Genomic DNA, 20,505 nt, shown 5'->3' with positions numbered 1-20,505 from the left:
TATAGGAGATGTAGGATGCGTGGAATAGATAGCGTCCGAGAATACTCCGTAGGCGAACCTACTATTGCGGTGAACCTCCGATGTGTCACCTATGTACACAAACGATCCGATGTCTCACATAAAAAAATAAAAAAATAAAAACAATAACGAGTTATCTCATTCCTCGGCAAGTTTAAAGGTAGCACGGCGTACTAGCAGATCAGTCTAGTTCAGTTCGAATGAGCTCCTGCTTTAACAAATACACACACACACACACACACACACACACACACACACACGCAAAAGAAAACTGAATGATGTATAACAGCTATACCAGCATGTACTGTAGCATTGTGAGTATTATCCAAGAACAAAATGACTACTGTAAAGATTCATTTTATGTGATTATATGAAATATTATCATTGACTATGGGAACAAAATGATAAACACTATTATAATTTGAATTGAAAAAAAAAATCAAGCGGATTGCTTGAGCCTAAGTCCCCTCGAAATGACTGGACATTGATGATGAGGAGCATTACCTATATCAGGGCCGGCGGAACGGGAGGAGGGAGGGGAAGGCTTCGGCCCCCACTTTCTTTTTTTGGATAGTACATACATGATACAGTATGTAGGAATACATAGGCTCGAATTCACGAAGGTGATACAATTGAAACCATGGTGTAAACCATGGACAAATACCGTATAGTTTTGTATAGGGCACCAAGTGTCGCATGGCCTATTTCGTTACGAAATTAGTCATTTTGTCGACGAAATGTTAACACAATAATACACCGAGGAGGGGGTATTATTGGCAATGACGAGCGTTTTTCTACCTCAACAAAACGACAAATGGAGGCTAATGATAAGAATCTTTATATTGTTCATATCACAAAATCAAAAAGCCAAACATTTCATGGAGGTTTGTGCATTGGTAGATAGGAGACTTCTTCGATGTTAAAGGGATTGTATAGTTTTGGTTGAGACCTAACTTGAGGTATCTAACATTTTTTGGTGAGATAATGAGAAACCTCTTATGAAATATGAAAGAGCATGTAAATCCATGAGGAATTCAAAGTTTGATGAAAATTGGTTTTGAAATGGCTGAGATATCCAATACAGAGCGATTCTAAAAAAGTGTGGGACCCACATTTTATTACGATCACTTTGTTTTCCTTTGTTTTTGGATGTTTCAGCCATTCCAAACCCAATTTTCATCAAATAAACTTTGAATTCCTCATAAAATGGTATGCTCTGTACTATTTCATAAGTGTTTTCTTGGTATCTTGCAAAAACTTAAAAGCCCAATTTTCATCTCCACCAATACTGTACTATCCCTTTAAATTACTTACTGTCTTAGTTATGCCCGATGTCGATAAAACCTGTGTACCATTTTAACTAAATCTATGTTTTTGAACGTTCCCTTTGCAAGTAGTCCTTTGACTGTATTCTTGTGTGTTCGTATCAAATGTATGAAAATATATGAATTGGTAATTTATCTCTTCAATAAATCCATTTGTTCATAAGTTCCATAGGTGGATGCATTACGGAAATTTAGACCGCATTAATAACTAACGATTAGGATCTACAGTTTTCTTTATAGCCTAAAATTGTTCGAGTTTTGGGATGATTCAGGCTATTTTGGACCTTCATTAAGACATATATATATAAATTATGGATATACATTGTACATGCTCATGGGTAGGTAAGTGTGAGTATGTGTGTGTGTGTGTGTGTGTGTGACAGTGATAGTGTGTAAATGTTACGTGCACGTGTGAGCGACGATAGCGGGCCTCCTTGGGAAAGGAAAACAAATAGCTTGTCCACATGCAGTCTGGTCCAGGAAATCTATCACAATCTGTGGTCATTATCCCGTCCCCCGAGCGATGTAATTTAAAGGGAGCTCTTGGAGCTATAATCAAGGATGTTGCCCTTTTTTATTCTGTCTCTGTTGTCCTTTGTCAATTAGTATTGGAGTGAGTTATGACTCAAACAAAGGACAGAATGAACAAAACAGACACACACAACAGGTTCGCTGACTTTATATTTGTCCTACTATAGCATTGAATGAGAATTGCAGTAAAGTAAACGTAGAGCATCAGATATTATATTATAGTGCAGTTTACTTGTGGATATCACCAGTGAGGAATATGGAAATTGGTAGAAAATTATTGTGCATGATGGAAATGTGTCTTCCTTGAACTATTTGCCGGAGTAAGCAAAAATGATACACAAAATGATCCATAATGCTTTGTGTCGTGAATGATATTGTTCCCCTATCCTCCCCCCGTCATGAAATAGACGCAATGCACCACTTAGTACGACGGAGATGACTGTGTGCCTTTGATGATGATTCTTTGATAAAGTGCAGGCAAGAGATAAGCATTGTGCGAGGGATGTACATGTATATCCGTGCGGAAATAAACAATCGGGGATCTTGGAATAATATTTGTTACATCGAGTAGACTGTACGAGAAGCCGCTATGATCTGGCTAGGGGAGTGTAGCATTGATGGGTTCTTCTTCAGACGATTGAGTACAGTCCATGGTCTTCTCTGTGCAAGTATAGGCTATGTGCGATTATTTTCCTTCGAGATTTGACACGTACGAACAACTTCGGGGAGAGGATAGTGCTTACTGTGCGTAATACTTAGGAGTTATGGAGTGATTATGGGAAGATATGGAAGAGTAGGAAAGGAAAAATGTGTAAACGGAGAAAAAGGGGAGAAAAGGGGGAAAAAAGAATTAAGCGTTTGCGTGCCAGGGACTTTGGACAGTGTGTGCAGTGCTATGGGATTTTCTGTGCAAATCGGCACTTAAAGCACACAGTAGAGACGAGAACCGACTGTAATAAAGCTCAGAGTGGCAGAGCATGTCATTCTGTAGCAGTGACTCCATCAAGGGGCTTTCACATCGGGCTTGCGTGGAGTTGCCTAGCGTCGCGCAGCGACTCCGCCGAGCTTTCGCCAACACACGCTGTGGCTACGCTGTCCTTCGTAACGATACGACGCGAAGCGGTACGTGCGGTACGCGTATTTTTTTTTTGTTTTGTTTAATTTGCGTACTTTCCTCGTAGAGTAAAGGACGTAAAAATACGCAGTTTATCCGCTTATCCGTTTATCTTCGCGACACAACAATATTGTACATGTATATACGCCATGCCTACGCAGAAGTACGCAACACGACGCTTCCGCACGCCAATGTCTACGCAAATGTACGCTACCCTGCACCAGTCCGATGAGAACTCATTTGAGGCTGGATCTAAGGACTTACCTAAACACTTTTTTTTTGCTTCCGTCATCCCCCCCCCCCCCCCATGATTACGCGACCTTTTATTTGCGCGAAGTTGGTACGCAGCAGTATGCATATGTACGCAGGTTCGTTGTGAAGGCCCCTTTCACACCTTAGACATCCCTCTGTCTCTCCTCCTCCACTTTCTCGTGGGGGGAAGGGGGGAGAGAATTGGCCCTCCGGCGACGCTTTCTTCACGGCTCATTTCGGCTCGCCAAAATATGTAACCTTTGGGTATGGACGGGCATGTTGACATGGAACGACGCACCGTGAGACCCAAAATGAAAAACCTTCACTCCTTTATTTATATACAGGCGTAAATATGCATGGTATTGTGCGTTGCTACTGTACCGACAATCTTTTCATCTTACAAGATAGAATAAACGTGCAGTAATAATACACACAGACACAGACACACACAAAGACACGCACACACGCACACACACACACACACACACACACACACTATTCGTATCTGATATCTGCTTTCCCAATACAACTGTATCTCTAACACGCTACGACACCATACATGTTTATATTAAAAAGTTTATAACAAAATTATTTCGTACTTGATATATTTATATTTGTGCCCCTGCATCACAATTCGACAAATGTCGTTTTGGGCAGATTCTGAAAGAGCAGACTCTAACCTTTAAAATGATATATAACTCAAATTAGATGGACTCTCTCAACCTGTCTAGATATTGGAAAGAAAGCACATACTCTGGAAAAGGGTGTACTGGGAAAAGAGGCTCCAAAATATAGAGTGTATTCAAGCACTTAATCTTACCCAGCCGTGCTACAGTTGTAGTTTTGCAATGAATGGGACGAAAAACAACAACAACAACAAAAAACAGCATGTAAAGCACATAGCAAGAAACACTGAAGGGATTATCAGATTAAGCTGAGCATGCTCTATCGACACATTCTGCCGCTAACTAAATAATACCAACTTTTAGAGCAGTCTAAGCACCATCTCTTCAAAAGAATGAGAGTTGAAAGTGAAGGGTGTGTAAAGGATTTAAAAGAGGCATTCAAGACATACATATAGTTACTCTATTCTAACAAAAAGACCAGTGGTCTAGGAAAACTGCTAAAAACACTATTTTCATTCCTTTTATGATCCCACACTTTAAAATAATGTAGAATAAGTCACATGCTTCTTCAGAAAATATAAAAACTCGAGATTGACTCTGGTGGCCCTTTTCACGTATTTTGAGTCCTCCTATAAAATGAGGGCGTGCGACTCTTTGATAGGTTTGTGATGCATGGTCACATACATTTATGAGTAGACAAAAAAAAAACAACCCATGAGATAAATGATAAGAATGCACATAACTTTCCGTTTCTGCAATGGAAAATTGCTGCAAAATGTTGTTCTTACACTACCTAACAAATTTGACGGAGTCAAACTGTATTTCGTTCATTTCATTCAGGTTCATCAGTCATATCAGCTCCGTTGGGACCAAGATTCTGTGCAGCAACATTCCGGGACTGGTGAGCAAGCAGCGGGAATTGTGTCGGGACTACCCGGACATCATGCTAAGCATTGCCGTGGGCGCCACGCAGGGCGTGAATGAGTGCCAGTTCCAGTTTAAGAACAACAGGTGGAACTGCAGCACCCCCGATCGTGACACATCCGTTTATGGCAAATCCGTTTTGAAAAGTTAGTGATCTGACCGCTTGTTTTGGTTACTATTTACTACAGAAGTTGATTACAAATGCCAGGAATAAATATTGCCAATTCTATAAATGCTTCTTCTATATTATTGCAATAGTTATAATGAAATTGGCTGTAATAGTAGACACAATGATTACAACAAGGTGGAAATACATTGAAAATAAGCAGAAGAAAAATGTAAGTAACGTGTCTCTTCACTGACCACTTAATCCAATGTAAAAAGCACAATTCTGGCTCAACTATCTTCCATGGCACCCATATTCACAATAATATTAAATATCACTTTCGTCATTTGAAAAGCTGAACGACTGTGAATACTGTTCGAATTCTGGCGATGTTACGCCCTTCTGCCATTCAATTGTCGAGTTTTATTTCAATTTCCTGCAGTAATTGGCGCAAATGTTCCCCTAGAATTAAAGAAAAAAAAACTGGTAATGGTTGAATATCGACTCCCACGCGCGAATTCTGATAGAAAAATGCATCAGAAAACGACTGAGGACATCAAGATTACTTCATTATTGTTTGCCAGACGAGACACAACAGAGTGGGTTCTAGACTACAAGCTGACACATTTCAATTATCTATCCTCATCTCATCACACTTCATTTTGTTCACAGTTTGTTAGAGTATATTGAAGCTGGGAGAGAAAGAAGGCCATAGCAAAATTTCGGAGGAGAGGAGACGAGATTGGGGAGAGGGGGTGGGGCTTGAGACCATGTAAGTGTCATTGTAATAAATGGTGTTAAAGCACACTTGACTCTTTGCCGCACAAAGATTTGGCGGCTGACCCAGGGTGACGAAAATAACCGCTCGGTTTTTCTTCTCGTGTCGGAGAATGTTCCATTGACGGGGATTGACAATAAGAACACTCGAGAAGGCACTCGAAAAAACAAAAACGCTGGCTTTACTCTCTTGTTGGTCAGTCTTCCTTAAAGGGACAACACTGAAATGCCAAGTAGCCATGACGTACCGGAGTAATGATAGTTGTATGCATTACTAAAGAGTTGAAGCTACCATGGTCCTTGGATATGCTGTAATTTTTTGCAATTAGCAATAAAGATGAAATGGTACATGAAATGACAAGTTTCGAAACATCTGCGGCACAGATTTTATTAAAGTTGGATTATCATAGCACTACAGGAAACAACTACATGTAATCTTAAATCTTTCTAACATCACGAAGCAAACAATTACGACAGTTATCATCATACTTCTTCATCTTTAGGAAGAATGATGAAGAAGTATTTTGTTTCTCGTTGTTTTTCAATTCATGCCAATTATACTTCCATCCAACAGAGGGTATATATATGTTATCAAAATATGCATTTCACACGTTGTATTGTTTTAACAGTTCGTAAGAAAAATGTCACAATGTATAAGATAAAAAAAAAATATATATATGCACACAATGTACATATGAATGTTAAAATGAGAGAAATAATACATACTTTGTTTCACATGTTAATATTAGGAAATTGGTATTTTATTGGGTGATTAACCATGGACTTAAAGACACGCCTCCCTTTAAGAGTAAGAGAGAAGTGTACCAAGGCGAGACATGACACATAAAGGACATCTCAGCATGTGATCTAAAATGACAATCGATTGGCTAAAAGTTCTCCTTTATCATTGCATCAATGACACGTCAAACGGGATTTCTAAGTCGACTTAGATAACGCCATACTACTCACGTGACAATAATTATTCTCTCTCTCTTTATTTTGCTTTCTCTCCCTCTGAAAAGGAAATAGATGTCCTGGAGTACATTCACACTATCGATTTGCAATCCGTTGGAATTAAAGGTTAGAAAGAAAAGGGGGTGGGGTAACGCGCTCCAAACAAATGTGCCGATCTTCTGCTCGCAATGAAAAAAAAAAAATAACACCAACATTATTGTACAAATTGATAATTCATCTTCCCAAGGAAAAGAAAGGTAGCTCATAATAATTGTAGGTAAAGAAAATCAAAAGGAAATACACAATTACCAAACATCTTGCTCTATCCAATACAGATTGATTCATAATTTGATGACGATTAATCCATAAATGTTAAACGAAATATTATTGACTCAAAAGTGTTCTAGAGAGATCTTTTACATTCATGTGGATTTTTTTTGACAAACCTGATAGTATGACAAAGGAATGATAACATCAAACATGACAACTGAAAAAATATTAACATTATATGGTATGACAGATTTTCATCAGTTGTCCATACGTATATATCGTTGAAACTTAAGAAACTTAAGAAAACAGTGGGACTCGAACTCTGCCAGTTACTACGAATCCCACGGGTACTTGTTTTTCGTCATGCTGTCTGCAGATGCAGTCTTACAAATTAACTTGCATTTGTACGGAGGGAGACAACTGATTAAAGTCTGTCAAGAGCACATCTTCACCCCTCTGCTTTAATAATGTCTTACTTTCAATATCAACATTTATAAGAAACGTATGTCACGCCGTAAACTAACAAGTTAGTTAGTAGCCTACATGACTTGTTTTCATCGTTCCCAAATTGCCCCAATATTATTGGCGAAATATCTGACTACGTTTCGTCTCTTTGCTTGGTCCCGGACGCATTTCCTCGTGACTCCTTGATTCCGATCGATCCATTGACGAAGAGCAAAGGGTGCAGGAGCGAAACGCTTTCACGCTATTTACATAATAGCCCTTAATTTCATCCGACTGTATATAGGAAGCAGGACACGACGATTCGTAATGACATCCCATGCGATATTTGAGGCCCCCTCCTTAGCTCACATGTTCCTTTCTTCCAGAACCTCTGGAACAAACGTGTCTTCTCCCGCCGGGGTGGTGTATTGATCCACTAATGCCCTGCCAGAAAGCGAATGCTGAATACAGTGGGAGGGGTTGGAGACAGGAGAAGAATCGGTCTCTTTCACAACCTACCGGAGGCTTTCCTCTAAATCATTCACGCCTCGGTCACTGTTTGGCTCCTTTTCCCCCCTCCTTTCGTCTTCATCACAGTTACTCGTCGTTGTCCATATAACGTGTCGCTTTTCATGAGAGCACGCCTACTCAAACTCAAATTTCACGGGCCGATTGACGAACTCAAAAGGCGATAAATAAGTAGCCAACTTTAACAGGGGTAATTACAGCAGCTTCTGCAAAGCGGCTTGCTAGATTCATGACTAACCGAATTTATCACGACGGTGGCAATTCCACAACGGGCGCTTTTCGATTCATACTCCTCGCTATATTACGATTTGTTTAGTGTAATGTTTAGACGGAGTGGGAAGAGCGAGATTGGGGAGGAGCAATCCAAACAACACAAGTCTACAGTTATCTAAATGCTTGATCTGGTTTAAAAGTCGATATGTTTGTTGCAGAAACTCTTGTAGGTTTTACTTCTCTCAAAGCTATTGCCCAGTAGTTTCCTCCATCAATAAACATTTCAGATATTTTGACAATCAGCCAGAAGGGATATTTTCGCTGTTCAAAATAGTGATAGAATCAATGATAATGACTGTTGTTTGAATATTTATTTGTTTCTACAGAGAAAGCTGTCCATCATTAAAGGGGTGGTACAGTATTGGTGGAGATGAGAATTGGGCTTTTAACTTTTTGCGAGATATCAAGAAAACACTTATGATATAGTACAGAGCATACCATTTTAAGAGGAATTCAAAGTTTATTTGATGAAAATCGGGTTTGGAATGACTGAAACATCCAAAAACAAAGTAAAACAAAGTGATCGTAATAAAGTGTGGGTCCCACACTTTATTAGAATCGCTCTGTTTTAGATATCTCATCAATTTCAAAAACCAATTTTCATCAAATAAACGTTCAATTCCTCATAGAATTGCATGCTCTTTCATATTTCATAAGAGGTTTCTCATTATCTCACCAAATATGTTAGAAACCTGAAATTAGGTCTCAACCAAAACTATACATCCCTTTAAGCCATCTCATATTCATTAACCTCGACTCATTTCAATTGATCAGCATAGTAATTACTACACCTTTCAGCATTATTCGCCTGATTCATGTATCTTATTATTAACCATCTATCATCATTATCAGTGTCAGTATCATCACTGCTTTTACACAAATCAATAAGCATACGTTTGTTTAGGATTCAACGTTTGATATGATTTGGGTAGCTTCAAAAAAGTATTGGTTATGAACGCTCTGCAGTGATATCGAGAAATACAACACACTTATGCTGCATATGCTCAAAACGTAGGCATACTTTGAAGAGTCATTTTTTCAGTACACTTTCCTCATTCATATTGTCAAGATAGTAAATAAGATGTATACATAATCTAAGGTTTTGAATCTGTTATAACATCATATTTATGAGCATTGATTTTCCAAATATCCAATATCTTGTGAACTCTTTAAAAAAAAAGGCAGATTATTTACGTCCACTATACTCCTGTCATCAGCGTACTTACATACTGATTTCTGCATATGACTGTATGGGCAGTTCCGACTGCAGGGAACGAATGGAATCGACAAAGACAGACAGACAGACACATTATATGTACAAAATCACAATAGGAGAAAGAGAGAGGAGAGAGAAAAAATGAGGAGACAAGACAGATAGACGCACACAGATCATTACACACACCCTAACACACGCGTTCTTGTAAACATGCAGCCTTGGGCCTGTCAGTGCGTGTAAGGAAACGCGAAAGCAGTAAGTGATCAAAGAGCGCTATCCATCAGTTCTGCTATGAGAGAATCGAACATGGCTAACATCTCGAGTCCATGATATTATCGGGGAGTCAAACATTTTTACCGCATTTCCTGTCTTCATTTCATTTTGACATCAATAACCTTGTGCTGTCGGCGCATTCAACTCATGGACACACATCTCTTGACTCTCAATGATCCCCCCTCCCACCCCCGCCTCCTTTAAACCGTCTACTCTTACTCCCCGTTCCCTCTTTCTCTCTCCTTTTCTTCATGCTCCCACCGAAAATTTCACACCCTGTTGATACTGGCTTATGCCAGTCGCGGGACACTCTTTTTCATGCATGAGTCAGACTTCAAAAGGTGGGCAATTACTGTCTTAACTGATTTGTAGGAAAGGAAGACGAAGGTGGAAAAGACGAGAGTAAAGCGGGGCAACATTTCGCCTGAGGGGGACAAAAGTTGATCCTTTCTCTGAGTCTACCGACTCCGAGGGCTGAGAGGATGAAAGTGCCCACCCATGGAAGCCATCGGTTGCCATGACTACCGCAAACTCTCCGGAGTAATGAAAACACGGCGAGGGTGAAGGTATTATGGTAGAAGTGGAAAAGAGGAGAAGAAACAAAAGTATGGGATTGTCAAGCGATTAGAGAGAACGAGAAAATTTTCAAAAAGTAGAAAGTAGATCTGACATCGGAGCAACGTGTGGTCTTTCTCACCTACGCGATTTGTCCGGAGACACATCAAAAGGTCAAAGCGATACAGGAAGATGCATTCCTGTTTGAAAAAAAAAAGAAGATGTAAAGACATGAAGAGAGAAACGATTTTGCTGCAAGGGGGGATAGATTTTAAGGAAACAGTTCACAAATGGAAGAGATCGCGATGAGATTATAAGGGAAATGGTGTACATACACAACAAAGCGATCTTTTTTTCTTGAAGCAAAGATTGTTTTTGCTCTTCTTTTTTTTTTCTTTTTACTTGAGGGCGGTTTTCAGTCGAGAGAGGGTAGGACGTCCTCATGTTGCTGTATCAAACAGCGTTTAGGGTGCGCTTTAGGAGAAAAAAAAAAACCGAGATCTTTGAACCCCTTTCGGCCTTGGGGGTGATCGATTGGAAAGAATTTGAACGCACTTCCTGCATAGTTTCCAGATTTATGAAAGCTGTGTAATTATCAGTTTTATTTCCCTTTTGCTATTAGTCACCAACAAACAGAAAAGTTCACCTTCACAAAAACTTTAAAGGACAAGTTCACCTTCATAAACATAAGGATTGAGAGAATGCCGCAATATTAGTGGAACACATCAGTGAAAGTTTGAGGAAAAATGGGACAATCGATGTAAAAGTTATGAATTTTTAAAATTTTTGTGTTAGAACCTCTGGATCAGGAGACTACTAAGGTTCGTGATGTCATATGAGTACAACAGTATAAAGACAATGTAAAGAAAATTCAACATATTTTCACTTTTTTCGCATAATAAAAGAGCACTTGACTTGCCTCCTTCTAAAGGCAATGGGAATAATATTACCCATAACATATGTCAGTTACGAGTCAAGTGAATGTGTACTTTTTTCAAAAGATGAAATTTTGTGAAATTCTCTTTATATTTTCCTTAAAGGGACTGTACAGTACTGGTTGAGGTGGGGATTCATGTTTTGAACATTCCTAAGTGAGATAATGAGAAACCTCACATGAAATAAAAAAAACATGTAATTTTAAGAAGGATTCAACGTTTATTTGATGAAAATTGGTTTTCAAATGGCCAAGATATCCAAAAAAGTGATAATAATAAAAGGCGACATGCCACACATTTATTAGGATCTCTTTGTTCACCTTGTTTTTGGATATCTCAGCCATTTCAAAACCGATTTTCATCAAATAAACTTTTGATACCCCTTAGAATTGCATGCTCTTTGACATCTAATAGAGTGATTTCTGAATATCTTGCAAAATGTTGAAGGCTAAATTTTCACCTCGACCAGAACTGTACACACCCTTTAAGCTGTTGTACGCATGTGACATCATACACTGCAGTAGTCTTCTCATCCAGCGGTGACTGCACAAAAACTTCAAAAATTCATAACTTTTGAACAGATTGTCCGATTTTCCTCAAACTTTCAATGATGTGTTATACTAATATTGCTACATTCTCTCAATCCTTATGTTAATGAAGGTGAACTTGTCCTTTAATGGAGTGTCTTTGAGTTATATACGTAACGCACTTACACGGGCGCGTGCGCACTCACACGCACACCCACACAACAAAAACAACTACAAGAACAAGAACAGTAACAACGACAACAACAGCAACAACACACACACACACACACACACACACACACACACACACACACGCACACACACACACACAGAGCTCCTCCACTCTCTCTCCTCTCTCTCTGAATGTGTGTGTCATGTGCATGTTCCCAATTTATGTGAATATCGGCAACACTATTTAAATCGATTTTGTGTCTCTCTTACTGCCACACCTGAATGAAATGATTATCACAGTGTGCGACAGATTAACCCTAAAACCTGCATTCACAGTCCTTCATTAATGTCTCCAAGACACTAAATGCTTAGTTTCGTATCAAACATTGTCCTTACAGTATGTCATTCACCCTGTCTGGAATTATTCCATCGTCCCCCCCCCCCCCCCCCCTTATACAAGCATAACAAGCTAGTAATAATTTTTATGATATTCCATAATTATACTCTTTCACTATTGTCTTTGCGCAATCTCGAAAGGACAGGCCCAGCTTCTTTTGCAAGTACGTTTCCATTTCGATATCTTTATTCCCTCAGTCCATCCCTGCTGCTATACTCTCGTTTTGCCTCCTCGTTCCAATGCGTTTTCATTCATGAATGAACATTAATCGACCGCAAATGACCTTCGTCAAACGCCCTCTCTAGTTCTGAAGTGGCAATCATCCATTTAAGTCGATCGATGCGACAATGAAAGTCGCCAAAGAGTTTCAATCCGATTACCAGCTCATTAAACAGTTACTTACGTCCTTGCATATTCAAGGGGGGGGGGGGGGGAGGGGGAGGGGAAGGGGTAAGGGTCTTTCTCCATAAAACACACCCGTCCTCTCTGTCCTTCTCTCTTCCCGTCCCCTCTATCATAAATATACCCATATAAATGCAGTGGCGGTTTCAGGTGTACCAGGCGCGAGCCTTCTCTCTTTTTTTTTTTTTGTTAAAACAAAAGAAAATAGAAATAAAATGGGGGGGGGGCACCCCCTTTTTAAAATTTTGTAAAGGCGCCTACCCTTTCGGAATTCGTGGATGCGCCTCTGTTTATCTATTTAGGTCTATATCTGTAAAAGATCTGTATAATAATACACATGCAAATATGTCTATATATTATAGATGCACGATGTGTGTTTGTATGTATTTATCTTACTAAATGCCTTGTGATTTATTGTTTCTATTCATTTTCTTCTCCGTACCTCTATCGATAGAGGGCAGCAGAGAAGCCGCCTTTGCATACGCCGTTTCCTCTGCCGGCGTTGTCCACGCCATCACGAGGTCGTGCAGCCGCGGAGAACTGCTCGACTGCGCATGCGATCCCACGAAGAGGGGCAAAGACACCGACGAGCAAGGGGTCTTTGACTGGGGCGGTTGCAGCGACAACGTCAAGTTCGCCATGGACTTCGCCCGCAAGTTCATCGACGCCCGTGAGAAGAAAGAGCTCGACGCACGAGCGATGATGAACCTTCATAATAACAAGGCGGGGAGACGGGTGAGTGTATATTATAGGCATATTTCATCTTTAAACAGCCATTCAATGTACAAAATACAAAAACAAAGGACAAACTATTGCATTTCTACGTGTCACTTTTTGTCAAACAGTAATGTCGGCCAAAAGGACGTCAGCTGGTTGGATGAGAGGGTGATGTCATCCCCCAAAGTATGTCTACCTTTGACTTTCAATTAATTATTCGTGTTGTCATTATCATTATTTACGTATACGGATCACCACTGCCTTTTTTAAACAAAAGAAAATAATGTGAAAGTTCCACAGAATTCTTCTCTTATGAAATATTCTCATGAATCTTTCACTGCTGTCTGTATGTCGTCTGCTCGTCGAAGTCGATTTGAACGCGGAGCTCCCCCTTCCCCGGTCGTCTACAACCTTATCATCTCTCAATCGCCAGCTCCTACAGTTTTTATACGTACAATATTGTATCTATTACGGAATGAGGGAAATCCTGGTGGGGCAACAACATGTCACATATTCTGACACCGAAACAAGTCACCACCACTAATCAAACTTAAAGTAATGAAAACGTTATTCTTCCCTCGCCTCCTCAGACGGCATGTCCCAGCCTCGAGCCATCTTGACTTCTAACGTGGGCCGAACAGGCCACACCCACTTGTGTACCAATGCATATTCATGACATATCATTATCATCATAATCTTATCGCTATTTACCGTACGCAGTCAGTCCGGCGCATCATGAAGCTGGAGTGCAAGTGTCACGGGGTCAGTGGCTCGTGTTCGCTGAGGACGTGTTGGCTGGCTATGATGGAATTCAGAAAGGTTAGTACAAAGGTCACAAACCTTGTGTGTCACAGCGAAAGGTGATTACGGTCAAGGAATTCACCCGTGACGTCAAACCATAATTATGAAAACATCAAACTTTGGTTAGTTAATTGATGATCAAAGGATCTCGTTTCATAGTGACGTTAAACATTTAATATACAACTTCAATATGCATATCTTATACAGATGTCAACATGCACGTCTACATAATGTATATACAAAAACAAACATTGATACATATGTATTGTATAATTATATTTTGATATGTATGCTTGACTCATTATGTTAAGGCGTGTGGTTTGTGCATTGATGTGATGTTAGCTATCATGACAGCTGGTAGGTTGCTCATACTGAAGGTTTACAAAGAAAAGGGAATAGTATTGGTGAATAAAGACCTATCCGCGATTCTACGTTTATTCCTCTATTTCCATGTCGGTGCCACAAAATACCTTTTCCTTCATCACTGGTCGAGCTGCAGATTCTCAACACAGCACAGAGTGCCACATTTTATCCAAATCCTCCTCTCCCATCGCTGGATTCTCTACTCGATGGCCTCTTTTCAAAATGTGTCAGAAAGAGGTTGCCGTCTCTTTGTTTCCAAGGCAACACTGGATTTTTGTTTGAAAAATTCCACTCCCGTTTTACATATAACATGCCAACAGATAAGAGTTACTGAAGTAACTGGCTAGTGAAGGGGGGGGGGGGGGGGGGGTAGAGATGTTTTTATGGATGAGGAAGACCAAGGTTGAATTTGACGACATCGGGGAAAGTCAAAGAGATGTAAGATTATGTCATCCTGTGTTTTTCATTTCCCCTTCTTTATTCTCATTGGAAATGAAGAGAGTTCTTTATTTCCTGGCGTAATCGTTCATTCAATATTTGCAAAAAGCAGTCCACAAGTGAATAAAGTATACTGATGTTGAATTTATGGACAGATTTATCTCAATGAAGGAATACACGCGTAAACCAAATATGACATTTGCCTCAAAACACAAAGACAGACTCAATATCATTAGCAAGAAAAGGAAATTCCACCCCTTGTGCACTTCATAGTCACTCCATGCCATTAACAACGACGGTAAGGTAAAAAAAGAGAGAAAAGAACAAGAAAGCCTTCAATTTTGGAAAAGAATCTAGAAGATGTGCACTTTTGAAAATGCTATTTAACATGCTCACAATTGAAAGACAGCAATAGCGTTATCGATAGTAACGTATCACCCACAAGTTCATACATAGAAATAACAGACTATCAAAGTCAGTAAGTAACTATTCCTCAGTTTTACGAGTCCTTATTGCTTTGTAGGACAGCTTGTTGTTTTCTTGTTTCGTTTATTTCATTTCCAACAGCTAGACATATGTGACCCTGCTTCACAAAACCAACGAATAGTCACCAGACATGGATTTTTAGTTCAGAGCAGATCCTGAAAGAGCAGACTTTAAGCTTTATAGTGATAACTTCAAATGGACTCTCCTAACCTACCTAAATATTGGAAAGAAAGCACACACTCAGGAAATGTGTGAACCGAGAAAAGAGGCTATGAAGTACAGGGTCTATTCAAGCGCCTAATCTTTACCAAGTCGTACTAGCAAACAATGAACCCTCATACACGATACAATATTATAATGATTTCAAGACAAGTACAGAAAAACAAAATGGTTGGAAATGGAATGTGAAGCATTCCTGTCAGTGGAATTAAATTCTTTTCGAATTCATGTCAGTGAAATTGAATTCTTTTGGAATTCATGTCAGTGAAATATTAGATTTCTAAGTAAGATGAAACTCGTATTTTTATTCGATTGACACTTTTTTTTTAAAGTTTACTTGCGCTTCCTGCTTGAGAGGGCTAGAAACAATGTATATGTATATACACTCGGCGGGACTATCATCACGCCGACTTTCATATAACATTTTAATTTCATGTTGCCTTTACCGTCCAGGTCGGTGACTACCTGAAGAATCAGTACCATGACGCCAGCAAAGTCAACATCAATCAGGAAGGAACCGACTTCTTCCTTGCCTCGCCGTCGACGAAGACGAAAAAGCCTTCGAAAGTTGACCTCGTGTACTTGGAGCGGTCTCCCGATTATTGCCGGCAGGACGCCCGCACCGGTGAGTTTTAGTACAGAAATTATGTTACAGCCTCGTGGAACGTCGTCTAAAGATGTGAACTCTCCGCCAACACGAAAATGTCTGATTCATTTACATGACACAAAACTGTAGATAACGGCAACTACATTTACTTATTAACAAAACGACCATCAAGCGCTTGGCATCACCAACATCTGTCATCTTATCTTTCATCTTTTTTGTTTTCATTTTGATTATTTTTACTTTTATGCGCAGTTCTCATAAAAGGCTGTTCAATACAACAATGTACAATCGTTACTAACATAAATAATGTTTACATTTATTACTTGTTTCTTTTTGTTACCTTGACAAATGATAAGTGCTTGGATTCATGTAAACACAATTCTTTTCATAATAATAATAATGATAATAAAAATGATAATAATGATATTATAATAATAATGATAATAATAATAATAATAATAATAGTAATAATAATAACAATGATTATTATCATTATCATTATTATCTATTATTGCTCTTCTGATTGTACATCCCGAGCTGTATTGTATTGTGTTGTGTTGTATTAATTTTCCACATAGAATGAACATGAAAATACACAAACCATAATCAAACAGTATTAACTTGAATACGGCTGAACTGCTCAGCTGTGTGTGCTCTGCTGTTCTTCCTGGGGTGTCTGGTAATACTCAATTCACATGTATATGAAGGCGGACTTGTCCTTTAAAGTTGAACTATATTCCCGTACCTTTGTTTAGTATCAGACCTGTTGGAACATGATAAATACAAACACATACAGTACACAATACAGTAAACTTATGCTTTATTATTTGTACTACCGCGTTGATGTAAAAGTTATCCGTATCTCGAAACGATTTCCGAGGTATCTCCGAAGAGAATGTTCTATTTCTTATTTTTAAAAGTTCAGTCCAAAAATTTCTCATTGGAATCCTACACAACTTAGCCTGTCATTGAGAGTTGAAAGTATTTAGAATATGATATGATTGTAGATTACATGGAGGCTACTATGACAGCGTGATCTAACTGTGGTTTACTTGCTTTGTAAATCGCGCAACGCAACCTGAACTTAAGTTTTTTTTGAGTTATCGGCATTCCTATATACACCTTGTTTTCTTTTTCTTTTTTGTTTTCTGGCAGGTTCACTTGGCACAGCGGGTCGAATATGTAATAAAACATCAGACGGACCGGATGGCTGTGACGTCATGTGTTGTGGGCGTGGCTACAACACAAAGCGCGTCGAGCAGACGCGGCAGTGCGAGTGCAAGTTTCATTGGTGCTGCTTTGTGAAATGTCGCGAGTGTACGGAAACTGTGGACGTGAACACATGTAAGGGGTGGCGGAACGACCGTACTTCCCCAGACGGCGAGGTGGACGCGCTCGATGACGACATTCCCGCGCGAAGCAGTCACAGAGCAGCTCAAAGAGAAACCGAGGTCGCAAACGGGATCGACAATAACCATCCAAGCGTCGACGAAGTTGACGTCAGGCCTACGGGGTCAACGATGGGTGATCCTGAGAATACGCCAGAAGTAGTCGAGCAGGAGGACACGTTCCGGTCACCGGCGAAGGGGAGAAAATCAAAAAAGAAGCGGGAACGCAAACAGAGGCAATACAACAGAGGGACGGCTATTTTCTGAGTGAGCTTGACACATTCCAAGTGCCCAAATGAGCGCTGAGAACACAATGAATAGTCACAAGAAAAATGCAGTCCCCGAACATCTGAAGAAGTGCCAAATGGAAAGCGATTTAAAAGCCTAAATGTTGTTTGAGTTATATCCGCAAGACAAAGGATATGAAACTCATGTTAGACACATTGTGCGCAGCCGAATTGAGGGTTGATTCATCACACGTTAACTATCACGACTAACTGAAGCTGGTATTTGAGGAGAGAATCCTCGCCTGTGTTCATGTATTCGGGGAGGGGATTGTAAGGGTGGGCGAATGGAACTTCTGTGTGTCCGTAGTCTCCATCATTCGGTGTAAAAGTGAACTCTAATGACACTGCAGCCCAAATATTTGCTGCTGCGTGGTTGGACGCCCCTGACCTAACCGTTGATCAGCTGAGTGCCATAAACACACTGGTTTGTCGAACACCAGACTATTTGCACGTGTTTGCCTGAAATTAATCGTTCTTAGATGCATATAGGACTCGATTAGGACCTATCCGGCTACGTCGAGACCGGCGGGCGTCCGGATAACCTATATATGCCCGAATGCAGCATTTTATACCATATCATGCTACTTAGGGGTATATATACACATGTTATTACCAAATCACTAGTATTATGACTATCTGCACGGCATTGACATGTTTCATACTTCATAAATTGATACCGGAATAAAACAAAATATAAATCAACAATGAGATCGATAATTATTGTGACTCGTCGAATACTGCCGCTGCACTGTACTGTATACACTGCTGCGGCACCAGTCATTGACATTGTCTCACGAACTGACTCAAAAGTTACAGTCTGCTGGAATAATTGGAATATGTCCCGTCGTGTATTTGCACGATAATGGTTGAACGTGTACTAATTATCTTTAGTGATATTTGGCACTGAAAATACATGAAAACATTCAAAAAAAGAAATGTCGGCCAGTCGACGTCCGGATAACAACGGAAGATAACTGAAGTTTTGATATTTTGAAGTTTAGCTATTTTGGGGGGAAACAGTTCTTGAACAGTCAATATCAATATGCAAATGGCAAAGTGAGCATGTCATCCCCTCACAACTAACCATATAGTTTGTACATAGAATTGTGGCATTTCCATTTTTTCATTCAAACGCAATTATGTCCGAGTCACAAATCCTCGTGTAGCTAACTGTTAACTATTCTGAAGTTCTGAACATGATGTTATTCTGAACATGATGCTATTCAACCAGGAATAACATCATGTTTCAGACTTCAATGACAGAAACATTGAATTTTCGTCATTCTTTTTTTTTTGTGTGTACACGATCAATGAAATATTGTAAGGGCATGACATGGTTAGCTCACTCATTTGCATATTCATATCCACTGTACAAGAACTGTTTTGCAGAAATTAGCAAAACTTAGTAAGATTTTACTATTTTTTATCAGACTAACTTATATTTGGACTGGATATCCCCTTTAATGGCCCGAGTTTATTCAAACGATGTTTTAAGTGATTTCACTCTGCTAATCTCCACACTTGATCACCAAACTTTTCATTCAAATTCATGAAATTCTTCCGTCGAGATGTTTTCATTGCAACTGATTGACAAATTGCCCTGTCCGGAGATCAGGAGGTCGCAGGTTCGAATCCTGCTCGAGTATGTACGTCCATGATTTTTTATCAAGGCTACTACTAAAACACTGATCAATTCAGTGTTTATTTACGTCGATGTAGGGCAATTTGTCAATCAGTTACAAACGTTTTCATGTTGTCCCTTCTAATGATCACTGTCGTCGAGGGATGACAACTTGTGCGGGTATCATAACATATTGCCAAACATTACCATATAGGCAGATACAGGCATGATGTATGACTTTTGCCATGAACTTAACAGCGCAGGAAAGTAAACAGACATGTTACTGTCCCCGTATAGACATCAACGACTTGTGCAGGATTGCAGTTTGCATTGTTCTTCTAAGAACGTGAGAGTTGGCTCCATATATAAATGCCATATTTCTCTTATTAAAAAAAAAACCAAAATCAAACAATTCAAATGTTTTGTCATTCTTCGAACTGTTCAAAATCACATCTTTACCTCTTCCTAATCAGTGCCTTGTGCGCTGAGCACATGATATGTGATCGAAAGTAGATAATCTCAGCTGTCACAATTATTCGTTGTAAAGTATGTGACGCTCCTTCCTGGAGTTAATCATTCCTGAGAGAGTGGTTAAGAAGTTAAACATGTAACAAATCAAATAAATCATTCGTAATTACTTATTTTCCACAGATATCTATTTTGACCAATACTGTTTACTGCCTTGAATGTGAATAAAAAACTACGGGGTTCAATTGAATATTACTTTCTTTTCACACAATTTAATGTATATTCATGAAACTATAAAGCTTCAAATAAAGATATAATCTTCCCATCTATCTATTTGAACGGTTATGACTTATAAATATATAAGTAATATATAAGTACATAAATAAACACAATGTATATATATATATATATATATATATATATATATATATATATATGTATATATGTATATATGTATGTATATGCCCCCCCCCCAAAAAAAAAATACAACGG

The 20,505-nt window shown here is 39.3% G+C and overlaps 1 protein-coding gene across 1 annotated transcript in view; it reads left to right on the top strand.

Moving 5' to 3' along the window:
- LOC139742937 (protein Wnt-2b-A-like) overlaps nucleotides 1–20,247 on the top strand; it is a 28,755-nt gene extending 8,508 nt beyond the window's left edge. Inside the window, exons 2-6 of the mRNA XM_071653444.1 lie at nucleotides 4,707–4,936; nucleotides 13,073–13,353; nucleotides 14,056–14,154; nucleotides 16,096–16,267; nucleotides 17,405–20,247. Of these exons, the coding sequence (XP_071509545.1) occupies nucleotides 4,707–4,936; nucleotides 13,073–13,353; nucleotides 14,056–14,154; nucleotides 16,096–16,267; nucleotides 17,405–17,904 (1,282 nt within the window). The 3' untranslated portion in view covers nucleotides 17,905–20,247. The remainder of the gene's footprint in view (nucleotides 1–4,706; nucleotides 4,937–13,072; nucleotides 13,354–14,055; nucleotides 14,155–16,095; nucleotides 16,268–17,404) is intronic.
- Nucleotides 20,248–20,505: the final 258 nt, after the last annotated feature.

Source organism: Diadema antillarum, unplaced genomic scaffold (genome assembly GCF_040938485.1).
Source record: "Diadema antillarum isolate AM-2024a unplaced genomic scaffold, OU_Dant_1.0 seq00001039_RagTag, whole genome shotgun sequence".
NCBI classification, from domain to species: Eukaryota; Metazoa; Echinodermata; class Echinoidea; order Diadematoida; family Diadematidae; genus Diadema; species Diadema antillarum.
Note: the sequence above shows the minus strand (reverse complement) of the source record. Positions and strands in the feature narration are given on the sequence as shown.